This window comes from Sphaeramia orbicularis, chromosome 15 (genome assembly GCF_902148855.1).
Source record: "Sphaeramia orbicularis chromosome 15, fSphaOr1.1, whole genome shotgun sequence".
NCBI classification, from domain to species: domain Eukaryota; kingdom Metazoa; phylum Chordata; class Actinopteri; order Kurtiformes; family Apogonidae; genus Sphaeramia; species Sphaeramia orbicularis.
In genome coordinates this window covers 22304811-22326687 of record NC_043971.1, presented here as the reverse complement: position 1 = coordinate 22326687, position 21877 = coordinate 22304811, and the positions used below count along the sequence as shown (strand labels likewise).

Here is a 21877-nt window from a genome sequence, read left to right as displayed (position 1 = left end):
TGATATAAGTACAGTGCATACTTGTAAATAGGTTTTTTATTTTTAGCATTGCAGCTGTTCCTAAGCATATGATATGAAATAATACATATTAATGAATAGAAAGTTAAACTACTCTATTGGTTTCTTTTGAATAAGTGGATGTGGATTTTTTGTCTTTAGAAGCCACTTTAGTATGGAAGTAAATGTGTCTCATCAGATTTTGAATTATAAAAGCCATTGAATTTCTAGCACTGAATTTTTTTGCACTGAAATTAAGCATCTGAATTTTTTGTCTCTCAATTTAACTATGTTCACAAATTTAGACTAAAATAAAATCAGATGCAAAAAATTCTGAAGCAAAAAATTCAGATCCAAAAATTCAGAAGCAAAAAAATCAGAAGCAAAAAATTCAGACGCAAAAAATTCAGATGCAAAAAATTCACATGCAAAAAATTCAGAAGCAAAAAAATCAGAAGCAAAAAATTCAGATCATACATCCGGGACACCAAGGAAAAGCAATCGATTCTGTCTCAAGCTGAACCGACAGCCAGCCAATCGAGTTACGGTAGGTTGGTCATGTGACATGGACGCAAGAAGACGCTCAGCATGGATGTGTGATCTGAATTTTTTGTGTCTGAATTTTTTGCGTCTAAATTTTTTTGCATCTGAATTTTTGCATCTGAATTTTTTGCATCTGAAATTTTTGCATCTGAATTTTTTTTTTTTTATTCTACATTTATGAACATAGGTGAATTCAGAGGCAAAAAATTCAGATACTTAATTTCAGTGCAAAAAAAATGTCAGTGCTAGAAATTCAATGGCTTTTATAATTCAAAATCTGATGAGACAGATTTACTTCCATACTTTAGGATTATATGGAATATAAATTATAAAGAGTTGACTTTGGTGTATATCAAATCAAATGATTTATATTTATTTTAACAGAGATTTGTATTTGACATACATGCCAAGTACACACATCCTCTCACTTATTTATGAACAAATACCATAGGTTTGATTTTATGTCATTTGAATTCCTTGTCCCACAGATGGTGTTTTTTGTGAGCTCTTTGTTTACTCCATGTGTGGTCCTGTTGGAGTTTAGTCCAGATGACCTGACGAGGATCTGGGCTGGAGGCAAAGGTTTCTCAGTATTTCCAAGGTATCACCCATATTTAAAGCCGAATATATAGAGGAATGCCATGTGTTTTCTCACACTGCATGCTCTCTTTGGTTCTTTGGTTGACCAAGATGGTTCACAACATGACTGTGAAAGTCACAAATCAAACTCAAGTGTCAAAACAGAAGTGAAATGAAGAAGAAACCATGAATGTAAGCTGCAGATGTTGACAAGAAACTATAGAAATAGAAAAGGATCTTCATTTAAAGGGGTCATATTTAGCTAAACCCACTTTTATTACTGTTTGATACATTTATTTGTGTATTTGGGGACCCTAATAGATCCAAAAGTGTGAATTTGAACCCTCCAGGTGCTGCAAAGCTGTCTTTATATTCATTTTGGCAAAAATCAAACAGATTTCTACAACCTGTTGTGATTTCTTCTTAATTTGTTGTGTCTATAACAAGTTATGTCACAACATTTGCACATATAAGGTCAAGACATCCGATGAACATTTCTCTGAGTACGCTACAATTGTTTGTAAGCAGCAGCGGTTGTAGTCCATACTGAAAATATGTCCAAACTTCAAACCAATTGCCTAAAATGTTCAGTTGTTGGTTGTATTAACGAACATAAGTGGCTGAATGGGACAGAGCAGCACAGCCAACAACCTGGAGGGGGCGGGGCGTGAAGTGGCTCATGTACATTTAAAGGGCCAGCTCTCAAAACATCCTTTCTGGTGTCATTACTCAGAAACAGGGTTAAAGATGGACATGTGGAGTTGAATTAATGAAGAATTCAGACCCAAGCATGGCATGCACAGTTTATGTAGACCACAGGGAAATGCTTTAAAATGCATAATTCCATTTAAAAAGCAAAATATCACTCCTTTAAGTAAGGTCTTTATATGTCACATGTTTTTCTTGCCACCATCAGTGGCTTACTTTCAGTGTTTTTTCCTCATTTCACTTCTGTTTTTAATTTCGTTGTACATATGTATAATGACAATAAAGGCATTCTATTCTATTCTATTCTATTCTATTCTATTCTATTCTATTCTATTCTATTCTATTCTATTCTATTTTGACACTTGCATTGGTGGTATGGCTTTTGTATTAAAGCATTAGCCATCATATTCCCTCAGCATCTTCCACAGTGGCTGCTCTGCCTAAGTTTTGGTGCTGTAGCCCGGTTACGTAGTCACTTGGTCAAAAAATTCTAAATACATAAATCTACCGCCTGTATTCTATTAATGAATTAAAGGTTCTGGAGTTTATTCAGTGGTGCTAGTGCGTTATAAACTGTAAATGTGGCAGAAAAAGAAAATTGCTGCTTTTAAGTAGCTTGCAATGTTTTGTTTTTTCAGGCTGAAAATGCTTTGCTCATAATGAATGGTTTATTTGTGGATAATGATCTTAAGTCTGACCTGGAAAGTCCTCATGACTTGCTATATATGTTTTATGTAGCGCTTAATCAAGCAAATCGTTCACTCCCACTGTGATGCCTCTTAAAAACCTCAAGTTTAAAATTGCGTTTTAGTTATTACCTGTACTTATTGGTGTCTCGAAATGGCTCATTTATTACTTCAAAGTATATTTGTGCTTTCAGAAATATGTAGTTAATGAGCTACAGCATAATCTCGTGACCTTATTAAAACTCAGAATGATTCAATTATTTATTTTGTTTCTAGTGGTGTAGACTATTTTTCAATTGGTCTTTTCATACCTTCTCCTGCCTCTGACATTTCCATATTAACTTGGCCTCTTGTAACCATTCTTGCCATCTGTTTTTTCATGACTCAACAATGCCACGGTACCAAGAATAAGAGAGACTAATAACCCACATGCTGGAAAAATGCTTCATCCAGTAACACTTTCCTCCATTTTCACCTTTTTATTTTTTTCAGTTCACCTCCACTGCTTGATTCTCCCCTGAATGCTGAGTTAAAGAAGAGGGAAAGCAGCCATGCTAAAAAGAGAGGTTAGCAACCTTATTGTTGTTTTAGGATTCAATCCTCTCCCATACATATCATAAAATAGAAAAAAAATGTTAAATATTATTGTCTGTGGACATTGGGCTTTAAATTTACGGCCCATTTAAATTCACTTGGCAGCAATGTGATTCTCTTAAAATGCACTTACTGTAGGTTTATAGTATGTCTGTTAAGCAATTATAAGAGCAATTGAGAAACTCATTATTATCTGTAAATATAGGGGAAGGGAAATATCTAAACCTTTGCATTGTAATTGTGCAATAGTCAGTACATAATACATCTAGACAGATAAATTGTCTCTAATTAGCCCACTTTGTTTTAAGGTTTCTTCTTGTTGCAGTGGATTCCTCGGTGAAACGAGGCTATTTGTGGTTCTTCGGTGTATCATTAGAATTTTACAGCATGAAACTTTTATTTTGGATACCTATACTGTGGTTTACATTTTGCTCTCACATAGAGTTAATGCTGAGATAACCAGTGTGAGCCAGACACCCACAGCTGGAGAGAGGAGAACTGCAAGGGCCAGACTATGTAGGGGAGTCTAGGGGTGCTGCGTGACTGCCATGTCAGACCAGAAACCACAGACATTTATGGACTAATACAACCCACCATGTATCTCTGTGTTTTAAAGAAAATCTAGGGAATTGTATACAAATTACACCATAAAGCCACAAGACCCCTGGAAAGAAAAACTGTTCTTCCATTATAAGTCTGGAACACAATCTACCGGAACTTTTGAGGAAACTAGGGCGAACCTCCGTTTTCGGTAGTGTGTACCTCTGCCAAGGCCCCGCTGTTCACTAATTCGATTAAATTCCCTATCGTAAAAACATTGCAAATCTTCCACCTCTTCGTCTGTATCTTCTCTAAAATTTACCAGTTTTGTCCTGATTCCATACTCTACCCTTCTGCCAACTTTCACAAAAATCAGAGCAACAGCTTTGGTGCAATCTTCACAACAACAACAAACCATTAAATAGGCCGATTACATTGCATCCTTTGTGAATTTAATAATTCCAAAAGGAGAGACAAGCTCTTGACAGGCTCAGATTGATCTAAATTAAAGAAGTGTGAGCTGCAAGATATCAACTTACTATGACAGGACACAGATTCAGATCCTGCTCCAAAAACAAGGATTTGTTCAGTGTATTCTTTGACTTTGATTGTGCAGAATTTGGCACTTTCACACTCAGGAAATGACAGAATTTCTCTCTTTCCCACCAAAAAATATGAATTTAAAGTACAGACCTACCAACAGAATCTAGAACATCATAAAAATTTTGCAAATTGTTGCAACGTTTACGTGTGTGATTTAACCTGAGGACATCCGAGCATAAAGATAGTTCCGAAAATTGTATAACCTATAAGGACCCAGGGTTACTTTTCCGGCAGTTCCTAAGTTAATTTGTCTCTCTATTTAACCTTTCTTAAGTGATTTACCACTATTTATTGTAATATTTGGGGGTGGTCATGGCTCAGATGGTAGCGCAGGTTGTCTAATAACCAAAGGGTTGGCAGTTCAAATCCCGCACTGTACTAGTCAGTCCATTGTGTCCTTGCGCAAGACACTTCACCCTCCTTGCCTCCAGTGCCACTCACACTGGTGTATGAATGTTCGGTGGTGGTCGGAGGGGCTATTGGTGCGAATTGGCAGCCACACCTCTGTCCATCTGCCCCTGGGCAGCTGTGGCTACAGGTGTAGTTTACCACCACAAGAGGGGGAATGTGAGAGCAAATGAATAATGTAAAGTGCTTTGAGTGACCAAAGACCAAAAAAATTATTAATATTATCCTCTGTATTTTGCGTTTCTTCAATAAAAATAAGATATTTTCCCATATTTAATTCACTGATCATGTAGATGTTCATAAAAGCTCAGATTAAACTTGTCATAATATATATATATATATATATATAAGAAACAGAATGAAAAATTAAGAAAATGTGACTTTTTCAACAAAATTTATCATTAACTGAATATAAATCAAGCTTTTTCATCCACTGTCATTGATCCAACTCCATGGGTTTTACCGGTGAATCAATTTTGTAGAAGATGATGGTGTTTCCACATTCACTACGGAGCCTCTGAAACGTCGAAATAGGTCATATCTGATGACCATGAAAAGATGACAAACTGTATTTTACACTAATTATTTATATGGATTGATAAGATTAATGAATCAGAAGTTATTAAACATTTGATATTGGTAGGTGATTTTGGTCGCCAGTGGTTGTTTGGGTCTTTATGGGATAAAATAATGAAAAGCTACATCTAAATGTTATAATTCTCTTTGGTGAATGGATTCTCCGAAATATCCCTAAATCCTATGAACTGAACCTTTGCGGATGGAAGAGAGGATGTCAATTTGATTTTGATTTGCAGTCAAGTTTTGAGGGTCAGTTTTGATGTCTTTATCTCCATCAGATGCTCTTTTTCATCTGGATACGTTTATTGTCTGCAGACTGTATATGTGCTCCACGTGGCCAGCCTTATTTTTTCTGATGCTAGTAGATTTTCGCCGCTATCAGCCTCTACTTTTGGCTGTAATTCCTGCCAGTGTTCAGTCTCTGTGGCTCTGATACCTCCCCACATTTGCTCTCACTCCTTTCTCCTACTGTGCGCCCTACTTTTCACAGATCACTAAGGCAATAACTCATACCAAAGAGTTGGGTTACACTCAAAGTAATATTTTAGAGACACATATACCTGCTGTGGTTCATACATTTTTAGAAGCTTGAATTATTTAGTCTTTTTCTTGGGCCTCATTCAAGAGCTAACTCAGAGGGAGGTCTAACATTTACCATCTTAACAGTTAGTGGTTCATTTTAGTATAAACTCTCCTGCAGCCCTGAGTCTTGAAAGGCGTATGCAAGAAACACAAACTGCAAAATGGGTCATTGCTACATCTTAAATGACAAAAACCTAAAGTGATGCATATGTTTCATCCTGTAAATCCAAAAGTTATAATGTACAGTTGCAGTATATTCAGCTCTACATATGGAGACTCCAGTACAGCAGGTTAGTGCTGTGATGATGTTCAACTGTACTTGTACCAAAAGAACCTGTGTATGCTGTTTTGAGCTAGCAGAGAATTTATTTAATATTATGACTCAAGCATTTCAGAATGAAAGCTGTAAAAAAAAAAAAAAAAAAAAAGCATACCAATGGGATTTCACACAGATAAAACTTGGTTTGGAAGTTTGTCTAAACTCTCACTTTGTTTCAAATAATGTCTAGTGTAATATCAGTGTAAATTATAGGGGTGAATAATTAGATTTTTACTGCTTCATAAAACTAAATGACTATTAAATATCAGTGGGAGGTCAATAGGGTTATTGAGCAAAAGTGATTACCATGCCAGGTAATTAGATTTCTGGCCATGAAGGCTTAGTTTTCTGTCTATAATATGCTCCGGATTAAAAAAAACAAAACTTTTTCCAGTACCCCACCCCACAACCGACACAATGGAGAAAAAGAGGAACATTCTATTGTACATTCTGTATTTTATTTTTTAATATACTGTAGTGTTTCTGTTATAGCCCTAACATTTCTACCTGCTATTGTATACTGACAGAAAGAAATCAATCCAAAACTGGATCAGACAACAGTATCAATCAGTCTTTTACATAAATATTTTTCAGGTTAATGTTTAATCTGTCATTGAACTGAGAAACCTTATATATCATTCCAGAAAAAGCTATTTATCAGCTGTATCTAGGAATTTAGACTCATTTTATAGGTAACAGCGGCACTGTTTCCTCCCATTTCCTTATTTACTTGCCACTAATATTCAGCGTCTTAGTGATTGATCATTTATATTGTAAAAATCATGTTGTAATTATATTTATACAGTGATAATCTATCATTTAATTGAAGTTTAAACCTTTTTTTTTTGCATTTCTGTCTGACGTGATTTCTAACTTGCTCCTTAGATTATGTGGTTCTTTTTTTCTTTGCCTGTATCTGACAGTTTTTGGAAAGCCTCACACATTTTAATGGCTGTGGAAAAAGTGACCTCATTGTAATATCGTAAAAAGCACTGACAGCAAACAGGGAGCCGAATGCCTCATCCCACCGTTTGTGGCTGATGCACACAGAGTACAGAACAGACAGCTAATAATGTTAAATCCCTCTCACCCAGTATAATCCACAAAAATCCTGATATAACATAATCAAATATATTTTACACAATGCATATGTTATATTTATGTATTAGTTTTTGCCTTGTTTACATACTGATGTGGACTCATATGGTGTTTTTTTTTCTGTACTGACTGCCTTATCTCCTGATAAAGGAGGTATAAAGGAGCAACCTCTGGTCTTCAATTCAAAAGTGGTGTCATCTGGATACAGCCGGGCCCCAAGGTGAGTCACAGTAACTTTTTACAGTTGCAGCAGACTGTCATCTATGACTTAATGGCTCTAATTGTCTGACTGCACCTAAGTGATTGCTGACGATGTTAATGAAAGTGTGATTTCACGTGTTGTACCAGAATCACATTCCATAAGAACACCAAGAAAGTCTATTGAAAATGTCTCACTCTTATTTACTCATTCTAATAAATAATATTGATATTTTATACTCCTTCAATTGAGGTTTTAGGGAGCAGTGGGTCCAGCAGAGCAGTCAAACCCATCTTTCTTTGTTTTCCAAGGAATCCTCCACCTGGCATAGACGTAGCTGGTAGATCTACTTCCTGAAAACATGTTAGACCCCATAATGCACATGCCACTGCTCCTCCTCTGTGTATCTTTAAATAGTCACATGATTTCTGAAATGTTACCTCAGTTTGGGCTAATATGGACGGCAGCAGTTCCAGGCAGTTCTCAAATCTTCTTTAGCAGTTTTTTGATCAGGGTGTCATTATTGTACAATGTGAGGGTGCAGTCGATGATGACAGTAATAACTGTGACTGGTAAAGGTCTCTGCGGGTTCAAGCTTGTAACAGTTCATTTTTACAGTGTGGAATCCAAAATCAGGCTTGATACTATGAAGTTATTGCAAATTACAACCATGTGTTTAACATATTTATTTATAATGACCATTTAAAATTTAACGATAGTAAAGGGTAATGAGTTGTTTCTTGTTTTCCTTTCCAGAAGGGTTATGTTTTCTCCAAAAACAAATGTTCAGAAATGTGCATCATCTACAAAGGCTGTCAAAACCAAGTAAGAGATCTCTATACAAAAATACAGTGTTAATAGAAGAAAAGTTGAAAATGATAACTACTAAAGTCTTCTATATCAATCATGTAGGTGTTCAGTCCTCAGAGACTATCCAGCTGAAAGTTCAGCACCAAGTATTCCAAACATTCAGGTTAGCACCTCCAGCAAACCCGTCTACTGTCTTCAGTTTTCAGGTGAGTTAAAAAAAAAAAAAGTCATCATTTCATACTAAATTTGCATGTTAGTAAAAAAAAAAAATGCACAAAGGAATGAGCAAGGATTGAATCTGCAGCTGGACTGTATGCATTTGAGCATATACTTCCACAAAGGTATGCACATACATTTCAACATTCTGATCCTTTTTCTGGATCCCCAAAATGTGATGGGTCCATACCACCTCCCACAAAGTTTCATTACAGTTTTCCTTGTATTTGTTTAATGCTGATGGACAAACAAACCAGAACATAACCATGACGTCCTTGGTGGAGATGGTTAAGAAAATGAAGCACATAGAATATGTGTTTCATTTCATATATACTACCCTTATAGTAAACATCTTTGCAGCTCCAATAATTAGTAGCAGGTAAGGTTGCTGTGAATTCTCAAATTACACATAAATGCTGTTTCATTGAAGTGAGGTAAATGACATTATCCAATAATCCATACCTAATGACTTGACAGCACATCTTGAAACTGTCCAATCCAGTCATTTAAAAGAGGTTTGTATTAAATTATATAAAAACTCAAAATATTGAAAGTGTCATTATTGTTGCAGAATTATATATTAAATTTAATAGTTCTGTAAATTGTCAAAAAAGAGACCCTGCTGCTCATCTTTGTTTAAAATGTAATAAATCATATGCTGTTTGTAAAAACCTACTAAAATGATCTTGTGTTACCTTGTCTCTCCCAGGTGATGGGAAACAACTCCTGTGTGGTCTTGGCGACTCCTCAGTGTTATTATATAAGTCCTCCCTAACCGGCAAACCAACTGTCTACACAGGTGCATACTGTGAACATTAGTGTCCATACCTTGAAAACCACTGGGTTTTATTTTTCCTTAGCCACTTCACTGTTTTGTCCACAGTCCACCTTTGAAAGTGTTTCTTATTGTTAGGGGTTATTTTAATGCAATACTTATGTTTTTTGAGCAAACTTCAAAGTCAGATATAATTTGTCTTTTGTAATTGCAGTATTTGCTGTATTTTCCAGCAACGATTAATTTACCTGACAAAGAAAATTACTGTTATCATACTTTAAGCTTTAGTTTGACATTAGGATGAGGCATGGTATCTCCTGGTGTCTTGTTTTTATGATAACATCTTTAATCGTTGACTTCTTAAAAAATTATGCTCATATTCAGATTTATTCAAATGTAGCAGACAGCGGAAAGATTACTACTAAGAAATTCATCCTGCAATACGATACGATTTAGCCTTGTATTATTTCAGCTGTTTTAAAATATGATTAACATACTCTGAAATGGATCAGTGGCTTAAGATGAAAGACTCCAGGAAAATCCAAGTATTCTCTAACTTAGCAATCACTGTCAGAATTGAAGATGGAGAGCTTTCTTTTACCAGAAAAGCATGACTTGGTTGTATAACCAAATACTTAATCCATGACGTATTTGTTCATGTCACAGAATGAAACCCAAGTCAAGATGAAAAACGCATTATCTTTTGAGAACAAATTTTAACAAATACTATTTTTCCTACTCAACAACAGTTTTTCTGATATTGTAAATGGTGTTGGTTGAAGAAAAACACTTGCCACCCAGTGACCACATCAAGTCTGGCAGTCTCTAGCAAATACAGCACATCAACCAAATGTTTACTCTCACACGATGGTGCAAAGAATACTTCGGAAGTCTCCACAAGGGCGCAGCAAAGATAAAAAGACAGATGTCGAGGTGACCAGACGGTCACTGTGAGCCTTTGCTCTTCACTCTGCCTCTGAGGCTTTGAACAGCACCATAAAAGTAAATGTTGCACCACACGCAGTTTTTCCAGGTTAATCACAAGACTTTCAACTTTTGTGCAGGGCATGACAAGCCGGTGAGCAGTGTGAGCTGGAGTCTCAATAGACAGTACTGGCTCAGTGCATCAGAGGATCAGACACTACGACTCTGGAACCTCCAGAGCCAAGAGCCTGCTATTATCATGGTAAATGTCCCATGCAATCACTTACAGACATTACCTTTTACTTTCTATTTTATTCCTCTCTGTTAACTACATTCAGTTCACTTTCCCCTTTAAACCATTGCTACTAAAAGCATGACCTCGGGCCTAATCACTCTTTAACTCACACACAATTTAAACCTAAACCCAAGCCCCAACCCTGAAACAGAAGTGAAATGTGGACCAGCCAGAGTGATCTCATTTTGCAAAAATGTCCGCGCTGTTAGGGTCTACAAACTCCGATTGGTTTAGAGGTAAATCAAATCCGCACTCATAGACACACAAACATATGAACTCACTTTTGTCATTAGAGGAGGCATTAATTGTACCAAGGATTGGATGATGACAGTGTGAAAGTACATCTGTCCACGCAGTAGTTGGATTTTTGCTCCGCTTTGCAAGTATAAACTCTCAGTGTCTGTATTGTCTATAACACATTAGAGAATCTGTAATAGCACACTTTTATAGTAGAGCTTTTTTAGGTAATTTCTGCACAGTGTTCAAGCTGTAAGTATAGTGTATTTGACATGTTGAAATAAAAGTTAATTATCCTTTTCCTTTTTTAATAAGAATAGCTCAATGGAATTAAAACAGAGAGAGGAAAATTAATTGGGATGACGAAATTGTGTATTTTTTGGCCTCAAGATAGTGATTTTGTCATTCAAAGCATCTGCTGGCGTCATAGCGTCCAAAACTCTGATAATGTGCAGACCCTTCTGACTTCATTGGGTATCACATTTAATGAGACAGTTTGAAGTGTGTGGGATTTCTCATGCCAAGTGCAAACAAAAGCCCCTGTCCTCAAAATTTGGGGTCTCCCTTTGCTCCTGCTAACAATTCTTGCATTTTTTTTCCCACTCAACAAGATTGTTTTGAGCTTGGATCTTGTGAAACAACCTGGCGATAAACACAAGTCTTTCTAGGGACGAGAGTTGTGTCGAGGTTAGCCAGAATTACAAACAGATCTGCACAGTTATACTTAGTTATACTAAAGAGATGTCCTCAGAGATCGCCAATTATTTCACAATTTTCTTATCTTTGGAAGTCTTTGGATGTCAGGGAGTTGACACTGTGGTGCAACTTTAAACAAAGGCCGAGTAAAATATGTGTTTAAGTAGCTCTTCAGTGTGTGCCTTCTGCTTCAGTGGACTCTTATCCAGACCCTCGAGGCTTAAGGTTAAACATGTTAACGTCCCAGGCAAAGTATTTCTCAAGAAGATGTTTTTCTTAAGTCCCTTCTTTTTGTGGAGACATCGGAACTATTTTAAATGAAACTTTTCACATACGTTATATTTTAGTCTTTCATTCATGAAAATCCCATTAATAAAAGGTTTTAAGAAGAATAAAACAATCATAAAGTGCACTTTTATTTTATGGTTTTGAATGAATTTGGATTTTATGTATTTTGCAATTTTTTATTACTTCAAAGATGTTGATTTTGTATTGTTGGCCTCTTTCCTCTTCAAGGATGACAGCATGTTCTCCAAACCCATCAGATGTGCTCAATTCTACTACGTTGACAAGTTTTTGCTTCTTGCCTCTGGACCGTCCCTACATTTGTACCTGTATAATGTGGATGGGAATCGCGATGATATCAAAAGGTAACTGAATAGTAATCACTGAACAAATTATCATGTACTTGATAATAAGGTTTAGTTTTGCATATTGATGTGTGCTTTTTCTGCCTGCTGATTTATTATTCCACTTAAAATGTTTTTATTGCATTCTAATCAAAAGGAAAACAAGGACCCAACATGTGCAGGATTTTTTTTATACCTCTGCACTCGCCAGAGGGAATACATCCGGCCGTCCATCTGTCCTTCCTTTTCTTGTAAACTTGATATTTCTAAACCACCTTGGGAGACATTTTTGATTTTATTGGAGAATTTATTGGTGACATTTATCTTTAACATAATAAATGCAAGTATCCATGATGTCACTGTCCATATGTATAGCCATATAGCCGAACATTTTACCAATCCATAGCAGCCAGGGGAGTGAAAAACTTGTCGGTGCTCCTCCATCCAACATCCGTAACTGGAGTGACAGTGCATTTCCACATTAAAATTGAGCCAGAGCCTAAAGGAGACACCTTCCAGACCAATTAGAGTCCTGCATAGATGTACCTTCAAAAATGGCTCCAACCATGATAATGATCTCCAAAGGCACTTTTCTATAATATTCAATGCCATAACTCAGGAGAGGATAATGTAGCTTTTTGCTACATAACTGTATTTTATTCATTTGGTGACAATGATCACTGAAACCCTGGTGAATATATAGAACTTCGATGCTTCCAGGTTGAAGATATGTAGGAGGCATTGTTTTCTGCCACAGCTACAACTTTATGCTTTATCAGAATCAGTTTTAGTCTTCAAGCATTCTCTCACTGAACCTACATACTAACACAACAGACATGCAGTTTTCTCTCTCTAATTAACCCTTTCATGCATGAATTATGAAAAAAAGGATCTAGATTTATTTTTTTAGATTGATTTTAGTACTCAGAGTTAGGCTAAAGTTGAAATGCATTTTGAATTTTCTAAAAAAATATGGTTTTATTAAGAAGATGTAGACCCAAGGAAGTACAAGTTTTGGCTTTTTTTTTTTAATTTAATAATTGCCTATATTGAAAACATCATGATGCAACAGTTTTTTTCCGATGCGTTTTCTAAAAAGAATATTTTTATGGAATGTCCTTTTTGCCGGACAGTGGATAGAAAACCCATAATTGGGTCTTAGGAGGTTAACTTTATGAGATCACAGAGCGGCCAAAATTCTAAAACTAAGATGATACTTTTTTTCATTGTATTGCTTAGGGTCTATAGCGACAGCCCCAATGTGGTTTTGAAAATATTGCCTCTATAGCCCTTTGGAAAGTGATGTCATGCATGAAAGGGTTAAATCAGCATACTCACATTTTTAAAGTTACTGATTTTATAAGCTTTTACAGATGAAATATATGCCTTTAGTGACAATAAACATTTTCTGCATTCACATTTTACTTATAATCTATATTATTTTTAACCCATAAAGACTCACTGTTACTTTTGTGACACTTCCAAAATATTTTTTTCTCTATATTTAACCTTTCTTAAGTGATTTATCAACATTTATTAGAATATTAACCTCTGTGTTTTGTGCTTTTTCTGTGTAAATCCAGTATTTTCCTACATTTGATTTACTGATCATGTAGATGTTCATTAAAGTACAGATTAAAGTTGAGGGTTATTATATTAGAAACAGAAAGAAATAAAGAAAAAGTGACTTTTTCAGCAAAAATTTCAAAAACTAAATATAAAAACAAGTGTCTCCATAGACTGTCATTTATCAAACTCAATGTTGTAGAAGATGACGGTGTTTCCACGTTCACTACAGAACCTCTGAACGTCCAAATGGGTCATATCTGATGACCATGAAAAGATGACAAAGCGCATTTTACACCAATTATTTACATGTATTGGTAGGATTAGTGGATCAGAAGTTATTAAACATTTTAGATCAGTAGATGGTTTTGGTCGCCGGTGGAGGTTTGGGTCTTTATGGGTTAAAGCGGTCAAAACCAGTTATGTATGTTCTGCAACAACAGTGCAATGTAGTTTAAAAAAGCAGATTATCAACCTGTTTTAAGTCTTTTATGATCTACTGCTGCAGGGCTTTTTGTACTTAAGCTGGCTTTGATACTCATTTGATGTGGGGACAGGCTTTATTTAGCACCTACCACAGACACTACTGACACTTAATTACCACACAAACTGCTCGACTGTGCTCTGTAAGTTGTCAGGGTTTATTCGAGAGACCAGTAAAACAAGCCTCCAGATCCTCTTTTAGCTGATCATGTTCTTTACAGATTCTCCAAATTTGGGTATGGTGCATGCAAAGAGGTGTTTGTAAGTGAAATGTATCTTCCAGCTTTACAGAGAGAGAGGTAAAGAATGTTTGGTGTGCGAACTGATATGTTTGTTAAGATGTATTGGAAAATAATGTAACGTTTTTTTTTTCTATTTTAGGTATCAGCAGCGTAGTATTGTCAGATTGGCAAACTGCTTTACTACCACATCAGCAACAGACATCACCGCCCTGTCTTCCATCAATGATTTCTTTTCTTGTATCCTTTTTTTTTCGCTGTTGTTACATTCTTGTAAAATGAGCCCTTGTTTAAACCGCTGTGATGCTGACGGGCAAAGTGAACCTATTCCTTCTTTTACTTGGAGCGTCTGGTTGGACTATTTCCATGTCAACAACAGCAATCAAGTCTGTGCTTTACATCCTCTCAAGTTGCCCCAGGGCTTCCACTGCTGATTTTACCTGTAAATTGTTTAGGTCTCCTTAATTTTCAGGAATGTCTGCATTGCAACCTGTTGTTAGGGTTTACAGTGCATTTACGTTGCTATAAATCCACTGAACTGAGCTGTGTTTGGATGAGTGAAATCTTGGCATGAGTAGTTTGGCACTTAAAAACAAATATCATTTTTTTTTAACTTAAATTAGATATCGACTTATGTATCTGAAAATTGGAAATGGCTGAGACATTACACAGAAATAATCTGATGTGATATTTTTAGATTCATGAAAGAAAAAATTGACTTTATGCTAAATACAACAGCAGACAGCTACTGACATCTACCATCTGTATACGATAGTATCACAGCATGCGATGATAGACTCTGTCTGCAAGAAAACAGCTCTACCCCTTGAGAGTACAATTAATTTTCTTTGAGTAAATCAGTAACTTCTTCTGTTTTTTGAGCCTGGATTAGGATTTCCGGACATAACTTTTCTTAAAGATTATCCCAGACATTCTCCTGGCCTGTGGTTCAGATCGGTCCATTCAAGTGTTTGACATGAACAGAGGATCAGTTGCTTCAAAGCTGCCTGATGCCCACAGCAGAGCAATCCACTATGTTACACAGAACAAGGTGAGGAGTGTAAAATATTCGTCTATTTGTTATCAACTGCATTATAAATACAGATTTTTACACAAGATGAGTGTAAATATTGTATTTTTTCCAATGTGTTGTCTAATGTTGTCTAAGCATAGATTCAGAAAGTTATGCATTTGGACTAATTTCAAGTTTTATATTTTACCCAGAAAGTCCCAGAACTATTTTGTGCGGTGACAAAATGAATTTTTCTCTACATTTAACCATTACAAAGTGATTTATCACCATTTATTATACTATTATCTTTGGCATTTTGTCAGTGAAAATCAGATATTTTTCCTATATTTAACTTACTGACCATATAGGTGTTCATAAAAGCTCAGTAAATTCAAAGGTTATTATATCAAAACAAAAAATTTAAGGAAACTTAATATATCATTCATGCTACATAACAACAAGCATCACCACTGTCATTTGTCATGTCAAACTACATCAGTTTTATTGGTGAATCATTGTCGCAAAAGACAGTGATGTTTCCATGTTCACGACAGAAACTATGCTTGCATCTGAAAAATACATCTGATGCTGCTGAAAACACTGACAAACTGCATTTTACCTGAATTATTTCATTGTATTGATAGGATTAGTGGTGCAAAAGTTATTGAATATTTTGGATCAGTAGATGGTTTTGCGTCTTTGAGGGCTAAATACTACATAGTAATAAAAAATCAGTAAAGAAGTAACTTTAGTGGTATGTAGCAGTGTCCTGTAGAGTAATAACAAGCACTTTTCTCTTATTTTAGACAATAGAAAACTATATTTTTGAAAAACATATATATTTATGCACCTCAACACATAATTTTATATCATTTAATTCATCTCTCTGCTTACTCATGCTTACATTATGTGGTTTCAGGCCAGTATTGTCCTTCGTTCATGTTTTCTAAATCATTTTAAGTAGCTTTTGCTAAACTCATACATTTCCTTTATAGGCTTTCAGATGTGCATTAGAAGGACTAAAAAAACTAAAAACTTTCTGAATGGATAGAAGCAAAGACACCCCATCACTCCACAAGTAGACTGTATGACGTTTATTCTTGCTCACGCAGCAGAGAATTGGTTTGACTTGGCATCAGTTGGAAGTGTGAACCCGATCCTCCATCTCCATATTCTTTAAAGGTCTACTATCTGGCAGATGTTATAGCGTTACATAAGATATCTAAGAGTGTTTCGAGAGTTACGTAAGCGACTGATCGTCTTTGAGGGAATAAAAGTGTTAGTTTGTGGTGTGAACGAAGAGGGTCATGGTTAAGAAAACATCAAGCCAAATGTTTCCATGACAGAAAGACGGGGCATGTCATAACCGGTATCATTTATCTGGCTGAATGTTTGAATGTAAATCCCCGGTGCATCAGGATTAAGAGTGCCATAGGATATGGCAGAAGGAGATTCCATACTGGATGACGGCCTTGAAGTAATGCTGTTCCATGATGCAGTTTGGGTTTATGTGGCCTCACTCCCACATCACTGTCTTGGACCAATGTGGACCCAATTTGCTAGTGTCTAACAAGTAGACAGCTCGGGGCTGTAAACGCAGCCTTTATAATAGTGCATGTTTGAAAACTGTAATACAGAATCACTCAAAATGAAGCATATAAATATCAGTAATAGATTTATGTATGTCAAATAAGGTCTAGCTTTGGATTTCTGCGTATTATTTGCTTTTTCTCTGTAGCTGTCATATGCATGTCTTATGACTCATAAGTTACGAGGGCTCTTTTCCCCATAAATAATCATATAAGTGTTTGCCAGCTTGGTAAGAAGACTGTGATGTTCATACAGTTTATTGAAGTATTTGACCTATCCTAGAGACGCTTATATAACTTGTAGGAAAACATGACACTGTGAATATGCGCTAGAGAGAGACTTGTACTGAGTGACCCTGGCATATTGACTTTACTCACTTCTGTGTGTTGACCTGTGCACGCTTGACACTCATAGCAGCCTGGATTAGCTGGATACACTGCAGCTAGTGGCATGAATTAAGGGTATTAACCTTCATAGCTGCAATGCACTCTTGCACACAGCTGGCTACTTCAGCACAGAGATGCCTGTTCTTTGTCACGCTAGCTATTGTGCGCCTTACATTGTGGACTGCCTGCAGTGTGTTGTTTCAGCTTGGCCATTGCGTCAACGTGGGGTCGTCCGCCTGGGTGCCTACGGGCGTTTTGGCTGCTTGAGGGTTAATACCTGCGGATCATGAGGATTGCCCCTGCCTGAAGAGCGCACTCATAACATCACTCTTCCCTCCCCTCGCTCTTTCTCGTCCCGAGGCAGACCAAATATCAGGAGCTGCAGCATGTGAAGCAGCTTTTCCCACTTCAAATTTCCATCGCCTCTTCTGCAAAATTCACCTGGAACTCATCAGAGCAGAGGACTTCTCGGAAAATGGAACTAGAAATGCCCTCTCAGACTCCCGTTCTCACACTTTTAAATGGAAATCTAAACAAAAAACAACCCAACTGCTTCTCTTAAACACACAGTGAATCATCATGTATATGGATGAGCCGGGGAAAGTCTTTATATTTATAACTGAATCATGGTGAGGTGAATAAAAGATGGAAAGCAGTTACACACAATGACAAAGCTCATACTAAGTGCTTTCTTTCCAGTCTTTAAATACACCGTCTGGGTTCAGATCATGCTGAATAACACAAGATCATTAAAACTACCTGTCATTACAGTGTTTAGAAGAGGGACGTTTTAGCCCAGATTTATGCTGACCAGGCATTTGTGTTTTTTGTGTGTATGTCACAGGGCTCCATGTTCAGCACACAAACACCTGATTCGTACAACCTCTTCCTCACCAGCGCAGTCACAGATGGTGTAAAGATGTGGGACCTGCGTACACTTAGGTTAGTATTATTATGGTCTGTTCTTTATCTTAATTAAGAGCTCTGTTCTATATAGGTTTGTATTTAATATTCTGTCTTCTGTACTGTTCATGATGATATGGCGTGAATTTTGTCCATTTTCAAAGGGTTATTTTTGTTGTTTTGCTGCATTTAGGGAAAGAAACACCTAAATGAAAAAGTAATGGATTGTCAAAATGATATCAATAATAATTTACCATATTGTTTCACCAGTGAAAAAATATTTTGCGTTTTAAGTTGCTGTCATGACACAACTATGATTTATTGCATCCCCTGTGTTTTGTGCCTTTTGTGTAGTCTTACAAGCCACTTGACCTTTACTCACACTCACTTCAGCAAATCTGTCAGTCACGTCAATATTTTTGAGTTTTTCTTTTTTTATTTATACAAAACTCTGTAGTGGGAGTGTAAAATAACATTACATTCAGATTAAATCAACATATTGTCTTACACAACCATCCCACAGTTCATGAGTGAATCTGCAGTTGTTTAATTTACAAAGTATGTACTGAGAATATTTTTCATTTGCTCTTTGTAGCAGATGTCCATATAAGGCGGATAATTCAAGTAGGCTCACTTGGATTTAGAAATGTTCTTTTTGGCCCAGTAGAAGGCATTATTGAGTACTTCATTCTTTCATGTCTGAAACTGCTTCCATGTTTAACTCCTCATCCCAGACGCCGTCAAAACCTTATTGCTATCTGATAAATATTTGTGCCTGGTTTCCAGGTCAACTTCTGGTTCTGAGAGCTGTCATCAAGCATCCCTCACCAGGTGCAATTCCTCTGAGGTGAAACATATGGAATGTATGAAAAACAATATGCCAGAGCAGTTTTTCATTTTGTCAGCCCTGTTAATTTTATCCTGCTCTTTGATAAAACCTTATGTATATATTACCGTAACTTGAACTAACCATGAGATGAGTTATAGCTTGAGTTTCCGCTTTTTTCCCCCTGATAGTGATTATTAATCTAATGGAACTGCTATGTTTTATTTTAATTAGATCTATTAAATAAGACATTCTAAAAATTCCTGGTATGGTACGTATGGTATGAGTAACAGTTACATAAGATGCTCATGTGACTGTTACTAATAAGAACTGGCTATTATTTATTTAATTAACATTTTTTTCTCTGAATATGACTGAAACAGGGTGCTGACAGATAATTTCGTAGATTTTTATATCTTAAAATCTTCTGTGGTTTGGGTTTCCTCAAGAAAATTTTATCTGTTCTGAGAAAACAATATATTCAACTGCACTGTTAAATTAAATAAAAAGTATGCTCATAATAAGCTACAGTACACTGACAGCATCCCATAGTTTATAGGCATAATTAAAATGAGTCATCATGAAAATTTCCATTCATAACTTTCACTGGGAGATTTGTAGCTCAGCAGGAGTTACAGGGTATTGTTTCTGGAGACACATATCATACTTATATATTTTGTAAAGATATATAATTATTCAGTGTTTTGAGTATGACAAATCATTTATCTGTTTTGACAGGCAACAAAAGTTTCATAGGGAAAATATCTCCGACCTTCAGCACATTAACTAGAACTACCCGTAGAGGCATGAGTGCATGTATTTGTTTTTTGAGAACTTGGCTGAATTGAGTTACTTAATAAACCTCCAGTACATATTGAGACAAGGAAGTCGAATGTTATTGCCCATTTTAGCCATTGTAATGATGATAACCAGAAACTTTTTAATGAAATATATTTTTTGTGAGTCCAAGAACTGTAAACTCCCTCAGTAACTGTTATTTGTGAGAATAGGGCTGAAGACATTTTCTCACAAAATGTTATCAGTAAAATAAAGTACATGGGGTCAAGATGTAATATATTGTTTTGCCTTCTGAGAGGAATCATTTACTGGGATTTAATTGTGTTTTTGATGAGTGCGCTGAAGGTTGTGCCACATCTATTTATTTGTCTGTGGTCATTGTACAGTATTACTATTGGTAATTGTAATGAAAATACAGTTTTTTTTCCCAGTAGCTTTACATTCAGAATAAATCTCTTAGACCAAAATGAAAAATCAAATGATTAAATGAACAGTTTATTCTTTTCAAATTCCTTTTTTTTTTTTTTTTTTTTTTTTTTTTTAACATTCATTATATTATATCCATCAAGTTTGAAAGGAATGATAGTGAGGTTAATAGTTTCTGAAAATCTGACACACTTAGAGACAGGGTTTCTAAGCAATGTAAACCACTGGATTGGTCACAGTTTATTTCTTCAAACTCTCATTCCACGTGTTTCCAAATATTGCGGCCAGCCGTATTTTGTATGCACGGTCTATACGGCAGCATTCACCAAGGTTTGAAATAGAAACCACTCAGACATTGAGAACTCTTGGTGGTCTGTTTCCCTTTAGCTGGGTAATGTATCTCTCTCAGATGTAGTGGAAATTTTACCAGCTGACAATTGTTTGCTGAGCGATACCCTCTAAATGCATCAACAATATTCACGAGGAAAAAGTCGGCTTTCAAACGTTTTGCGCTGACACAGTTAAATTGGGCAAAATATATTGTTTTTTTGAGCTTGCAAATAATGAGCTATGATTAGTCTGTTGATTACCTTAATGACTGACACTGAATACCCAGGTGGATTCAGTAACCTTATAGTCTCCAACTCAAGAGGATCAGACCCTCCAGTGCAGTCTGTGTTAGTCATCAGGCAAATACCGGATAGTCATCACTCACAAAAAAGAATGTGTGTGGGGGGGATTGAGCTCAGCATCTCCGTTCCTTCAGTCAAAACATTAAATCCACATTCTGACTCAGAAAGCCATTTGAGTGTTTACTTTAACTTGTTAATCTGGCTGTTATTAGCGTATCAGTGACAGGTCATGTCAGGTCTCTTACTCATCCCTCTGTATACTGGCCAGTGTGCGCTAATTGTTGGATCTGACTTAGCTGTCCCCTGCTAAACATCTATAAAGTCTGTTTAAGGGGCCAGTGTTGCTCTGGTTAAAGCGTGAGATGGCACTTCTTTCAAAACTGTCAAAACAATCCAGATTTTTGTCTGATCCCACTTTTCAAGCACTTTTCAAAGGTTTCCAATTGCACCTCATAAGGAATTGTGTCTTACTCTCTCAATCACCACGCAGTCAGATGACTATGACACCATATTTTAAAAATAGTAGAAAAAATAAATGACAGAAATCCCTTTCACTGCAGCACTACATAAGCAAACAGTTGCTCTCAAGTGAAATCTACACCACTCTGAAACAGCCCTGGTAATATTCTGAGGTATAAGTTTTACTATTTCATCATAGGGTATCCCTTTTGTCCACTTCTGTCTGTGTTGTTATAGCTCACGAGGCTGAGTATATCAGGTTTCTTAATGGTCACTGTGGAATATGACCTACTTTTAGTCCAGCTTAATGACATTAGCATATGAATGTCAAAGACATGCTCTCACCAGATCCCGTCAAAGTCATGCTTTGCCAACATGCCAGTTCGGATAAAGACCCTCACTGAACTCGCTCTAAGTGGCTTTGTACACACATTACATGCAACTTATATAAACCTAAACTACTATATAATGTATGAGTAACTGTCTGCTACTTTGAATTTGGATAAATATTCCCTAACTGACAAGAAAATTTAACATGAC

The 21877-nt window shown here is 36.2% G+C and overlaps 1 protein-coding gene across 1 annotated transcript in view; it reads left to right on the top strand.

The window, feature by feature from the left end:
* wdr27 (WD repeat domain 27) overlaps nucleotides 1-21877 on the top strand; it is a 48488-nt gene that overhangs the window by 7977 nt on the left and 18634 nt on the right. Inside the window, exons 11-21 of the mRNA XM_030155263.1 lie at nucleotides 1029-1141; nucleotides 3006-3079; nucleotides 7387-7456; nucleotides 8192-8260; nucleotides 8348-8451; nucleotides 9171-9260; nucleotides 10301-10422; nucleotides 11905-12038; nucleotides 14448-14545; nucleotides 15235-15356; nucleotides 18138-18235. Coding sequence (XP_030011123.1) covers nucleotides 1029-1141; nucleotides 3006-3079; nucleotides 7387-7456; nucleotides 8192-8260; nucleotides 8348-8451; nucleotides 9171-9260; nucleotides 10301-10422; nucleotides 11905-12038; nucleotides 14448-14545; nucleotides 15235-15356; nucleotides 18138-18235 — 1094 coding nt within the window. The remainder of the gene's footprint in view (nucleotides 1-1028; nucleotides 1142-3005; nucleotides 3080-7386; nucleotides 7457-8191; nucleotides 8261-8347; nucleotides 8452-9170; nucleotides 9261-10300; nucleotides 10423-11904; nucleotides 12039-14447; nucleotides 14546-15234; nucleotides 15357-18137; nucleotides 18236-21877) is intronic.